Below are 13,828 nucleotides of genomic sequence, written 5' to 3' on the forward strand. Positions count from 1 at the left end.
TTACCCATGCTGTAACTTCTTCCCAGATACTCAGAGCAGCTTTTCAAGAACACTGATGGCTTGGGCACAACACAGCTAGTTTAAGCTGAATGTTACTTGGCCCTGCTTAAATACAGGTCTTGGTTACACTGAATGAAGTATGCCCTGATTTTCAGTGTATTCATTTGAAAAACAAAAAACAATGAACAGCTTTTCCTTGCAGAGCAACATACTTTTGATGCCTTATTTTTGCTGTTACAATGGCTGTCTTCCTTGGTGGAAGCTGCTGAGATCTGTGCAGATTACCTCGACAGTATCTGATCCATCAGCTCATCTCACAGAGGGAGTTACAAATGGGGAGCATCTCTCAACTTTCTGCTCTTGAAAAAGATCACCCATAAATGAACAAAATTAAACAGAAACTGTACTTGTTGTAGCATAATATTCACTAATTATTTGTTTTAGCTACTAGAAGATGGTATCACTTCAGGCCAATAAGTACTTGAAATTTGATGAAATTTTACTTGAAATTGATACATGAGCTACATGGTGGGTTTTGTTGCCTCCATTGCACATGTCTCATCCAGGGACTGCTTCAATATTTTACCCCATTATTACTTAAAGCAGAATTTATAAGCAGTCATTGGAGCAGGGATCAGAATGAAGCACATGGTTCTTCCCAGAGAGAGCCTTGCGTGCTCTGATGCAGAGCGCTGTGTTCCCTCTTCCTCATTCCATACCAAGAAATCTTGAACTCTTTTTTTTCTAAACCTGTACCACTTCCACAATTAGGAGGTTGTTGGCAGAATAGTCTCTAGGCTGGCTGATGGGAGATGAGGGTTTGTGTGTAGGTTTCAAGTTTCTTAAGACAATAAGGACAAGGTAAACAGCTGCTTCACTTCTTTTAGGATTCAAGAGAAACTAGTGCTTTCAACTGTTACGAAAGGATGACTGAGGACCAGTTTCAGGAGAAGGTTTGAGGGGTACCTTATGTCTCTGAAGAATGAGATGCTGCATCATCCTGGATGACCAAGGGTTTTTTTTGATTACTTAGTTCTTACCAAAACCTGAGTTTTACATCATGTCAGTTTTAGACTTGCAAGTAGATGGTTATCCAGTAAACACAGTTTTGATGTTATAAAACTGTATTGCAATGAGCAAGTATATATGTGTATCTGCCCTCTATCCATTTTATGTCCTCAAATGACCTATTTCTTTCATGAAAGTTGGTTATTTTAGAAGTGAAGGAATGGTAGAGATTGACCTAGCTAGCATCCAGAAAAGATCCCATCTCGTTTTAGAAGCCCATGAAAGGATCAGCGTTTCCTTGTATGAATACAATCACAGGCTCAAAATGCATGTGACAGAATAAACACTGAATGCTTATTTCTATCTTCTCATACCTTTAAAAATAAAGAATGGAAAATCTGTCTACAGAGCAATAATTTGTCTTGATGTTTGAAAAGCCTACCAGTTCACGAAGGTAGTTTAACATAGGCTCAGACCCTGGATGCTCAGGAGTTCTGGATTTTGTGTATTTGCCTTCCAGCTTTCTGCTTGTTGCTTTATAAATGATTGGCACAGAAGCAGAAAAAATATTTATTTAATATGGGTGTTTCTCCATGGGTGGATTTTTGGTGGTATTCTTTTATTTTTTAGTTTTTAAACTTAGCATTGTTGGGTTTACATTGCCCTTGTTTTTATACTTTCATTTGTGTGTCTGTTTCGGATTTTGAACATTTCTGACAACACGCAGTCCCAAGGGACTTGCATAGCCTGATTACATATGTTGGATGTTTTGTATTCTGCATTGCATTATCATCTAATCAGGTTAAAGTGGTAAAGATTTACTAATGGGAACATTCAGTTGCCCTAGATTTTATCTGAAATTTATTAAGTTATTATACTTTAAAAATTGATCCAGTTTAATATCAGTCAATCTGGGATGTTAAAGAACAAAAATAGCCTGTTACGTTCAACTGGTATTCTAAAATATTCTAAATTAGGAGGAATCTTGTTGAAACACACTCAGCCCATAATTCAAACACTTCATTTCTGTTCATATTTATCCATTGCCTACAATAAACATAATGAAAAGAAAATGTATTTCAGGAATTCTGAGATAGTTTAGTTCAAGTGAAATACAAATAACTCATAACTAAACTGAAAATTAAGTTTCAGGCAATGTTGACTTGTACATCTCAACAGCTTCAAAAAAAAAAACATTGTGAAAGGACTCACTGCAGTGGAAAATCTTCTCAAAGATAAGATGTAAAAGTGCAAGATACTTCATTATATATATCATTAGATATGCCCAGCATAATCTCTGATGTGTCATAGAGTTGGGGAAGTGTTGCAATACGATAATTCAGTATCAGCCTCTCAGCAGCTTTTGCCAGCTGGACTGCTTGACCAAATTTAAAACCTGACCTCTGCTAATGCTTCTGCCTCAAGGAATGACAGTGCAGAACCCACTGCTGTTCTTGAGGGTATCAGATTCTACACATCAGTGGCTTATCTGATACATGGTGGTGTGTGTTACCTTACCTCTTTTCCCAGCTACATCATCTTCCACCTAGTTTCCACCTGATCTTCTGTGGTGCTGCACCAATGACAAACAGTCCTTCTTGCCTCCTCAAAGGAAATTGTGCCTTGGTACTTGGCCAAATTAATCTCTTACAAGAAGTATAGTACATACTTCTTTGAAATCATCCCCATTACTGGAAAACAGCTCACTTTTACAGCACAGTAGCAAGCCCGGCTCTCATGTGGCTCCTGCAAATCACCTGATTACAAAGAAAACTGTAGACACTGGCAGAAATTAGTTTTGCTCTCCTAAATGCTTCTCCTGAGCACTTTGCCTCCCGGGACACAGCAGTGAAGACTCCGTGTGCAGTTTGCACCCCCCTGTGGTACTGCCAGTGAAACGATGCATTAAATTTAATCCTGTAATTTGAATGCAGAGTAAACCCTGCTTAGATTTGCTTATGTATGACCAACAGGCTTCAGTGCCCAAGCTGCTATATGCATAACTGCTATGCAAATGCAACACTTCCCGCTGACCAACATAAGTCTTTAGGCTAATGAGCGGAAGGAATGCATAATCAGAGGCATAGAATAAGCAGCTACAGCATCTGGGCTGTGACCTTATGGGCCTTCAAGCTAAAAAGGGTCAAGCCTTCACCCTTTCCAAATCCCAGAGCAGGCTAAGTAAGGATGTATCTGATCAATATTTTAGTGGATATAAAAGGCACTTCACTCATGTAACCCAAAAAAGTGTTGGTATTATTAACAGTTATGTTTTTCACTTGCATACAGCACTGTGCTTTATAGAACACGAACAGAAGTTACTTACATGTTCCAATTTTAACAGAATATAACCATTTCTTTTTTTCACATGCTGCCCTAATTGGACAGGAGCCCTTTTGAGGATAGTACAAATGTTCTGCATTATTTTGTATTTTTTGAACCCATTAATGTGCTGCTGTAATCATGGAATGCTTTTTTGGGACTTACAGTTACAAACCAACCATCCAATGGGATGAGTGGTAAGCATGTTGTGAATAGTGGCTGCCCAAAAAGGAGAACAATTATAGAGTTGTCTTCAAAGCTATTCATTTACTCAAGAGAAGTGGTTGTTCAGTACGTCGTAAATGTCTCTGGAATAGCAAAGTTGAGATTCTTAAAAATACTTACTTTCTCATAGCTCTGCATACACATTACTCAGAAGCATCTCCATGCTGAATAAAAAAGTAGACTGCAATTAAGTTAAAAGTTGTTATTTCTTAGATGAGAGTTTGATAGATTTTGCTGTTATGAAAAATTCCTTGCTGAACTTCCTACCCTGTTCTGAAAATGAGATAATGTGATTCCTGAAGAGTTAGTGAGCTAAAGTGGGGTTTGTTCATTCGTTTATTATTGCATGCATTAAGTAAGGCAGAAGATCAGTTTAAAAGGAGATGGCGAGTTGTAATACACACAGGTGCCAAAGGTTGCTCTACCATTGCCTGTTCAGTCTGATTTCTCAAAAATACGGTAGTGGGGTCTCCTCACATAGCTTATCTTCGGTACTGTAGCACAGCTAAACAGGACAGTCTCCTTTTCCCTAAAATTGACATCTCAGTAGAGAGTATGGAGGATATGTTCAGATGGAACCATCACTCAGCAGTGCTTTCAGTTTCTAAGGGTAGGAGGAACTCTACAAGTTGTTACTATAAAAAATAAGAATGGGCTATTATGGCCTCTTTTGAGAAAAGGAAATCCTGATGGTTAAAAAATGTAGTGTACTTTCAAAGATAAATCTGAGAGCTGAGAGATCTTTCTTCAAAGCCTCAATAATAACTGCTCTTGTGCTTTCTGCATCCATATTCCAAGCTGCTACATAAATACTAACTTATCGCCATAGCATCCTCACAACATCATGTCTGGGCTCTTTCTGATTTTTGTATTATAGAGTAGAAATGAAGAAGGTGAAGAAATTGGAAGGTAAAATATGTCTCCTTGGGTGTGATCCGAAAATATTTAGGGTTGCTGAGCAGTAGAAGATACAGGCCTAAAAGAGGATGTTCAGAGCTGGGATTAGAGGGAACACTTTCTCTTTCATGGCAAAAATCTGGAGCTAAGGGTAGGCCACAAGAAACCTAATCCCTTACTAAGCACATCAGGGGACTTGTTAGCCCTAACTGGTACAGCAAAGTGCCCTCTGTGCCCTGCAGCAAGCTGTGCACTTCCAGCTCCCATTGGGAAGACACCTGTATGAGACCATGATGCTTTTTGAGAGCTTACAGAAAGTTTTATCTTATTATATAAACTGGCAGCAAAATATTCCCGGCACTAGAACTAATTATGAAGGCAATCAGGGCTGGGATCAGACATCTCATGTTTCTGTTTTTCTGCACTTAGCTCTTCCTCTCTCCACATCACAATTCAGCAACGAGAATTCAGTTAATTGGTTTGATGTATTCATTCCCTCCTCCCTCTCCCCTTTCGAACTTCAGCATGAAGTACTGTAGGAGAAAAGAGGATTGGGGTAGAAGCGAAGGAGGTCAGGAGGAACAACCACTAATAAGAGATCTCCTCTAATTTAGTGGGTTATTGAACTATATGTTATTGGCAGCTTTACACATATCAAAGAGTGCATCATGTTGTTACACTAAGGTATGCAGGTTTTGAGTTTTAAAATGGGTAAAATACCCCCAACGTAATGATAATGATTCACTTGTCCATCTCATGAGACAGTAAAAAGGTTCAGACAGCAACAGTAAATTTAAGTTTTATCAGATCTCAGTCACAGTACAAATTTCTTCTGTAAAGCAGAGGTACATTTTAACCCCCTCAAAACCAACCAAACAAAAGGGCTGTAAGAAAAGCCTAAAATAATAGCTGTTTTAGCATTAAAAAATCTGGAATCTAGATGGGCTGAATGAAGGCTGTCTCTGCCTAACAAAGCATACTACACCTCTCTAGGTTGAGAACAGGATACCCCTAAAAATTAACATCATACCTAGATCAGCACCAGGTTACACATTTAAAAGACTGTCACAATAGGTCCCACATGAAGTCACAAATCAAACCCATCATTTCCTAGCCAGGTTCCCTGGAGGAACCACAAGCCTCTCTACTCAGAAATCCAGAATCATAGAATGGTTTGGGTTGGAAGGGGCTTTACAGATCATCTAGTTCCAACCTGCCACTAGACTAGGCTGCTCAAAGCCCCATCCAACCTGGCCTTGAACATTTCCAGGGGTGGGGTATCTACAACTTCTCTGGGCAGCCTGTCTCACCACCCACAGAGTAAGAATTTTCTTCCTTATAGCTAATCTAAATCTCCCTCTTTCAGTTTAAATCCATTCCCCTTTGTCCTGCCACTACAAGCCCTTGTGAAAAGTCCCTTGTAAAAAGCTTTCTTGTAGGCCCCCTTTAGGCACTGGAAGCTGCTGTAAGGTCTCCCCTGAGCCTTCTCTTTTCCAGGCTGAACAACCCCAAGTCTCTCAGCCTGTCTCCAGAGATGCTCCAGCCCTCTGAGCATCTTCATGCCCCCCCTCTGGACTCACTCTAGAAAATGCAGGGAAACGGCATCTCGCCCCCCATCGCGCCCTGTCAGCCGTGTGTATCCTAAATCCTCAACATATTGTTAAAGTGTTACTGTTCTGACGTCTCCCTTTCCCGCTTCACTCTAAACAAGGACGCTAGAAATGGCTGTAGCGTAGTCCCTGCACTGCATCAGTGCTTGTTTACGTTTCTGGAAGCACTCCTTTTTGGGGGGAGGGAGAGGGGTATTACTGGGAAGCCTGGAGATGGATGCAGTCCATGAGACGGGATCGGGCGTTTGTTTGCCGAAGCTGCCTTGGCAAAGCGTGACCGAAAGCAGCTCGGTGTGCCCCAATACCCAAAGGGGCTGCCCTGCGCAATCAAACCCCTCCCTCCCTGGCTGTGCCCGGGAGCGCGGGGGGGGGTCCGCCGGGGCTGCCCGGAGGTAGCACAGCTCCCGCCTCCCGGCACGGGGTCCCGCGGGTCTGGGTCCTTCCCAGAGCCGGGTTTACACGACCCCTTTCAGCAGCCGCTGGGTGACGGCCGATCCTCCCCGTGTCCTGGCGGGGGAGCCAAACGCTATGGATTTGCGGCCCGGAAGGTTGTTTTTTTTTCCTGGGTTGCTGCCGCCGCTACTGGGTTTATTGTTGGGGCGCACTGGGAGGCTCACTCGCGAGCTGGTGGCCCGGCCGCAGGCCACGGCTGTACTCGCACGTCCCTCCAAATGCATTGCCACTAAAGACCGGCTGTTCTTTGGAGGACCGCCTCAGCGCTCCGCACACGCACCCCTTCTCCCCCCAGCAAATTCACGGCGATGGTGAGCGGCGTCCCTCTGCCCTACCCTCCTTTTCCCGTGAGATGCTCTTCCACGCCACGCGGGGCGGGTACTCGCCGGTGCTACCCTTGTCCCGAGCCGCTGCCCACTCACCACGTCTGTCTGTCTGTCTGTCTCCCCGTGCAGAGCTCCGGCAACGCGTCCTACCGATGCTCCATGTCGTCCTCCGCCGATTTCTCCGACGAGGAGGACTACAGCCAAAGGTCGGGGACGGTGTCGCCGGCGCCAGGAGACACGCTGCCCTGGAACCTGCCCAAACATGAGCGGTCCAAGCGGAAGATCCAGGGCGGCTCCGTGCTGGACCCCGCCGAGCGGGCCGTGCTGCGCATCGCCGGTAAGGCGCGGCCGGGGCTGGTGGGGTGGCGGGAAAGCAGAGGGACCTGCAGTCCCTCGCCCGGGTGGCCGCGGCCCCTCCGAGCGGTGACTAAGCTCTTCCTTGGGCCCGCTTTCCGGCGGGGGGAGCTGGTGCGTGTGGGAGAGTGCAGGTGCGCCCGTTCAACTTTCGGGCGAAAACGCATCGGCGGCGCGGGGATGCAGCCGCGGCCTTGGCCATCTCGTCCTCTGCCGGCACTTCGGCTGGGAGAACCGAGGGAGCTCCCCGCGGCCCCCGGTGGCACCGTGGCGCCTGGCCGGAGCGCCAGCAGTGCGCAGAGCGGCCGCTGCCGCCCCCAGGGGCCAGGCACTGGTCTTTGTCCGTGCGGAGCCGTAGCTGCGCTCGGCTGGGGAGGGAAGCACGGGCACCGGGACGGAGCCGCCCGGCGGGCCGGGACGGCAGCACGGCGACAAATGATGTCGAAATAGGGCGGAGGTCTGCTTCTCCCCGGCGAGAGCTGGAAACCGCCTGTAAATGAATCTCAGCAAGACGCGGCGGTCCTCTGTGCTCCTGGGGACCGCTACTCCTCCCTTTTGCCCTCTTTTGTGTGTGCCTCCGTGGGTCCCTTCACGGGACTCTGATTCCTAGCGTAGCGCATCGTAAGGGCGCTATTAGGGGCAGTGGGGGACGCGGTGGCGGAAGGCGCTCTGCGCAGCCGAGTTCTCGCCATCCGCAGAACGCAGTCACAGGAGGGAGGATGCGGAGCCGGCTGAGCCCAGCCCGGCCACCGCGGAGCTCGCCGCCGCCCTCCGGAGGCAGAACGCGGGGCGGGGGACCGGGGCCAGGGCAGGAGGGACCGCTCGGGGCGGGCCCGGCGGCGGGATCAGGGCCGGGAGGCGGCGGTGGGGCGGAGGCGCGATGGGGGATGCGGCCGCGGGCTGGTGCGCGGCGGTGGCACCTGCGGCAGGGCCGGGACCCGCACCCGGGACGCCCCGGTCGCACCCCCGCCCCGCCGCCGGCATAGCGGCCGCTCCCGCACCGGGCGGTGCTGGGGCTGCCCACGGGGTCCCTACCCACGACCCCTCCGTGCCGCAGGGCTCCGGTGCCCCGAGCCGGCCCCGTCTGTGCCGCGGTAGTCGCGTCCCCGCCCCGGCGGCCGCCACCCTTCTCATCCCCGGGGGAGGCCGAGGCAGAAACACGGGGCTGGGCGGCCCCGCGGGGGCAGAGCTCGGCGGCCCCGTAGGCGGTGCATCGGCGATGGGGCCGGGGCCGGTCCGCTGCGGCGGGGAGGCGGCGGCCGCCGCTGGGCTGGTGCCGCCCCCCTGCGCGCTCCGAGGGGCGGCTACCGAAACCCGAGCGTCCGGCGGGGGCGTTTCCTCGGGCGGGCTGGCAGCGCCCTCCCCCCGCCCGCCTCCCGCTAGACCTGAGTGTTCTCTGTGCTGTCCCCCAGGCTCCGGGTTGCCCGGAGCCGCGCTGGGCAGCGGGTAGGGTGAACCCCCGGCCATGGCTGGCTATCTGTCACCCGGCGCGTATTTCTACGCCGAGGAGCAGGAGTACCTGCAAGCCTACGAAGATGTCTTGGAGAGATACAAAGGTAGGGCAGCCCTCCCTCCCCACAGCGGGGCCGCCGCACCCGGCCAGGCTGCCGGGCGCCCCGCAGGCTGCGGCGCGGCGGGGGCAGGTGCGGTGTCCCCGCCATGAGGTGACGGGGATAGCCCCAGGTCCCGGCGGGGGGGAACGGACGGCAGCGGGCGGTGGCTTCTGCCATAAACGAAAAGGCCGTCCCTGCGGCTCCCGAGGGCGAGACGCGCAGCCCTGTGCTTAGATGTCTTTTTTTCCCCAGTGAAATGCGGAGACGGTGATATAAGTCTCGGTGTGCATTTGCGTTCAAAGCCTCCGCGTATTTTGACCTTTTTATTTTGGTTTTTCTTTGTGGGTGGGCAGAGCATGAGCATAGTTCGTGTGGCTTTTCATCAGAAAATGAGGAAAAAGGCGTTTGTCACAGCAAAGATGCATACAGCTAAATTTATCTTGCTGGAAATGTAAATGACATGGCTAGAAATGTACCAAGTGATGGTTTGGGAGATGTGATTTGTTACTGTTCGCAGTACATTTGCTAATATTAAATCTGAAAATGCTCATCAGAAGTGTTGTGGGTCTGATTTTAATTCAAGTGTGAAAGGGATGGAGTTAACTATTCCGATGGAGTCTTCATCCCAGAAATAGTTTTTGCAGCATGTCACAGCATATGCTGACATTTGCAGTGCCGAGTCCTTTTGTAATGTTTGGGAAAGAGGTTAGATTTTTATATCTGGATTTTTTCAGCTGTTTGTTTCCAGTCAGTTCTAAAGATTTTGGTTAAATGATTTCCCCTGGTGGGAATGGGAGTGGCATAGTTGAAGACAGCTTGATTTGAAGGTACCAATAGCTTGATTGTAGTTAATCCGGGTTGTTAGTGGTACTATTTTGAAAATTAAACCCTCTACAGATGGTTATTTTGACATGAGAACTTGTTAGGTCCGAGTCTACTTTATACCTGTGTCACTTGTGATTTCATGTGTCATTAATAGTGTTGACTAATGACTCCTTTGTGTCTGCTGCCCATTGTGTCAATGCAGCTATGGAGCATGTGCACTATTTTTGGACTGAAATGCATTAGTTCATTTCAGTTGAGAAATAATTATGGTTTGTAATAGATCCGTGTCAGAAGCACATCTTCATTCCATTCTCTCCTATTAAGCCATCAATTTATATGTCCCTGAACTGATGTTTGCAGAATTTTAAAGCAAGTAGACTGTTTGCTTTGTAAATAAAGAAAACACTGAGAAAACTTGTTTTTCTGTTCTGGTTCTAATCTAGAGCACTGCTATTCTGCTTTAGATTACCTTTGATTTGCTGCTGGAGTCGGGTTTAATGAGGTTCACTCTCATACCAGTTTGTCTGCTTGCTTAAAAACCTGGGAAAGAGATTAGGCCTAATTTCCCCTCTTTCAGTGAGAGTTTTATTAGGAGAAGGACTGAAAGATTTCAGTTAAATACTGGGGGGCAAAGCAATTTTAATTAAAATAAGCTCCTAAACCCAATTCACATTTCTATTAGAAATAAAGCACATTCTGGAAATGTATGAGGATATGATATTGTGGGGGTAACACTGGTCCACTCACATGCTATTTTCAGTGACAGCCAAAACCTGAAATGATTTGGAAGGATCCAGTTTCTGTTGTCATAGGCCTTAGTGTCATATTTAGTATGCTTTGTTTTGCTGCTCAGTGTATACCGTATTCAGACATTGGGAGCAAAGGTAAGGATTCAGAGTTGTTTTAATTAAGATACATTAGAAACCTGGAAAACACATTTTTAAAAATGTGTTTCCAAGACGGTCATGATTTCCCATCCGAGTCCCAGTAGCATGACTTCACTACAGCAATTGTTGTTCTGATGACTTGCTATGGGAGCTGATCTAATCAGAAAAGAATTGCTACAATATAGGCTTTGAAGAGGGAGTGCCATTTCTTTGGATTTGCCTGTTTTGTAAACACTGCTTTAAATCAAATGCAAACCACGTTGATTTTATGCGTTTTTAAGATAAGCTCCAATCCATAATTTTAATTCAGTTCCCCCCCCCCCCCCCCCCCTTTTTTTTCTTACAATTTGTAGAATGCTCTTATGTTCATTTAGGGCATTATCAGGGTGCCAAATTATCTATACCCCAGCTGTTAAGTACTGTAACTAGCAGAGTCAGCTGTACGGAATTCACTGCCTGTCTTGAAAGGCCGGGGATCGTATGATACCGCACCAGTAAGAGGTTTTGGCAGATTGATTTAGGAAGAGGAAAAAATCAGCCCTTTTAAAATGTAGAGAAATGAAAATGTATTTCTCGCCCAGTTCCGCAGCCAAAGTAGGCTGTGGATCTTGAAGACCGTGCAATTCCAAGTACCTTGTTGCTTTAACAGCTGAAACCAGGGTATTTATTTGTATGTCTCCAAATTCTGTCTGCTGACTGTGTCTGTGGCTGTGACAGTAAATAATTAGGCAACTGTTTGCTAAATCTGAGATGGCACAAAAGAGCTGTTTGCTGTGGGAGGAGGGTGGTGTTTTCTGATTCCTGGTCAGCTCAGTTGCTGGCTGTCATGGTGTTTTTTCTTGATTCATATAGTAATTTGTTGGCAGTACTTCTAAAGCAGGTTGGTGGAGGAAGAAAAAGTCACGTTATCTCGGATGATTGAGAAATCATGTAGAATCAAGCTACTTATTCACAGGGGAAAAAAATGGTTCTTTGTTCATAGCACCTCAAAGAATTCAAAGGCAAAGCCTTTATTGTGATAGTGGTGGTAAAATGTCTTCTATATTTTAGCTGAAATGTTTGATGTGTTTCACATCTTGTTTGTGACTGAATAGGAATATGAGAAATTGTGCAAATAGTTGTTAATAAGGATAACAGTTCAAAAATTCTACTTGATTTCCCTAGGAGGTTAAAAAGATCTATAAACATTAGCCTTGCTACTTTGTTACTTATCTCACCATTGCCCGGGGACAAAAATGAATAAAGTTGTTGTCAGCGGCAGTCTTTTTGATAAGTAAGAAAATGTCCAGTGGTATTTAATATACATTTAATTTTTCAAATATTAAATTCCACCTCTGATGGCATAGGTATGCATTGTTCCATACAGATGTTATTTGAGTATTAAATATTTGAAGCTCACCGTTTTAAGCATTAGTTACGGTGCATTCATAATGTTTACTCAGGTATAAATCTGAAGTAATGCACCAAGATTCAGGAGTTGCATATATGAGCCCTCTGAAATTGTATAGCTCATTCCGGGTAAAACCCATTTGTATTTTCAGTTCAGGTAATAAACCTTTATATAATATCAGTTGCAACAACCTTCTTTTCCTGCAAGATTTTGAACAATTGCATAATAAAGCTGCCTCCCTTTGGCATCATTATTGCAATGGGCATGTCTGCTAATAGCTGCAGGATGGCTGTTTCTGGAAAAGAGCTAATTCTCAGAGTTAAGGATTGAATAAATCACAGTTATTCAAGAACATTCTTACAATCATGCAAGCTATAAAAGTTTAAAATACATAGGGTTAGCTGGGCCATGCAAGACCCTTTAGTGATGTTGATTTTGGCTCTGTAGGAAACAGATATATTAGAAAATTCAGTTTGAGATGACTGTCCACAAAAAATACAGCCTTGCTGTTCAGGGACTTGCCTAAATTGCTGTCAATGATAGGAAAGCTATCACATAAATGTTTTCTTTGGATTGATGCGTGATTATAGCCTGTGTCTATGTAAGAAGGAGGAGCAGGTCTGGGACTGGGGATAATGAAACTCAGATTGGGTTATTTAAACTTCGGTACATTCTGTTTCACTACTGCATTTCTCTCTTGCTTTAAAAACACCTGTAGTACTACACATTCAGCTGCAGCATGGCGAACAGTTCTGTTTCTGTATTCTGAGGACAAAGATGCTGCAGATGGACAAGAGCTAGCAGGTCATCTGATGTATTTTGTTAGGGTTCAGAGGTGCTGTAATTTGTTTTAATGATTGGTTGAGGGCAGTATCAAGAAAACCTGTTCTGACATTGTTTGGGTACAGTTTTGGAATTAAGATAAAAAATAGGTGTCTATCATCCAGCTCTTTGGAGCTGACTTCAGGAAGGAGCCATTTGCTCAGGAAGGTTTTTGTACATCTGAAAATGAAGCAGCTGATGCATTTTAGGAATTTGGAGGCTCCTGAATGTGTTTGGTATCAGACTTAGTCCAGGGATACTCTTCTTCAGAGATGCCTTCATAGAGCAAAGACAGGAAGGGGCATGGCAGACACTTCTGGCTCTGGAATTTGTGAATTTCTCAATTTCCTTATTTATGCTCTAAACTGAGGGGCCTGAACTTACAACATCTTTTCAGGCGTTGGTAGTTTCTAGCCTTAGAATTGGTCACTTGCTTGATCACATAGGACAGTTAGTTTTTTTTTCTCTCTGACTGGTGGAGCATACGTGTGGATTATCCAGCTGCATGTCACCTAATCCTTTCTTTGCCACAGTGCAAGTCTGCAGCATGATGATGCTGTCATTTCCCCTGTTCCTAGCACGTTTCCTACAGCAGGTTAGCCTCCTGGGAACAGATGATTTTAGCCAACAAGAAGTACGTTCAGTTAGGGATGGAAACGTAATGGCATTTGTGCTGTATGACGCCAGACAAAATTAATGTACTCCTTGAGCCATGTAAAAATGTAAAACCTGCAGTTTTACTCTGTTTCAATGTTCCCTTCTCCTTTAAGCAGTAAGTTCTCACTTTCCAGTTACTTGGAGACGGGATTTTATTTTTTAACTTTTTTGATGCATTTCATCTTAAATATGAACCAGATCATGCTGATTTGACTTGTGTGAGAGCTTCACTTGAGCTAAGTTGAAGAGGTCTTAATTTTGTTGGAATAAAATAAAGAGAACCTCAATGTTAGCCAAGTCAGCAAGGTCTTGTCTGGGTAAAGGCCTCAAGATTTGGACAGCAGTTTTTGAAGCCGAGTTTGATGGTATACATAAACTACAGTTCTGTCTCCATGGCTTTAAAAGGCACCTGTTTGAATGACTAAGGCGGGCAGAATTTGGCCATTGATTCCAGTATCTTTGGTATGTGAATTAGGGCAGACAGCAAAGGTCTGTTTCA

The 13,828-nt window shown here is 45.7% G+C and overlaps 1 protein-coding gene across 1 annotated transcript in view; it reads left to right on the forward strand.

Moving 5' to 3' along the window:
• Positions 1-13,828, forward strand: part of DST (dystonin) — a 297,096-nt gene that overhangs the window by 27,732 nt on the left and 255,536 nt on the right. The window contains 1 exon segment of the mRNA XM_065681484.1: positions 6,971-7,178. Coding sequence (XP_065537556.1) covers positions 6,971-7,178 — 208 coding nt within the window.

Source organism: Lathamus discolor, chromosome 5 (assembly GCF_037157495.1).
Source record: "Lathamus discolor isolate bLatDis1 chromosome 5, bLatDis1.hap1, whole genome shotgun sequence".
Taxonomy (NCBI): Eukaryota; Metazoa; Chordata; class Aves; order Psittaciformes; family Psittacidae; genus Lathamus; species Lathamus discolor.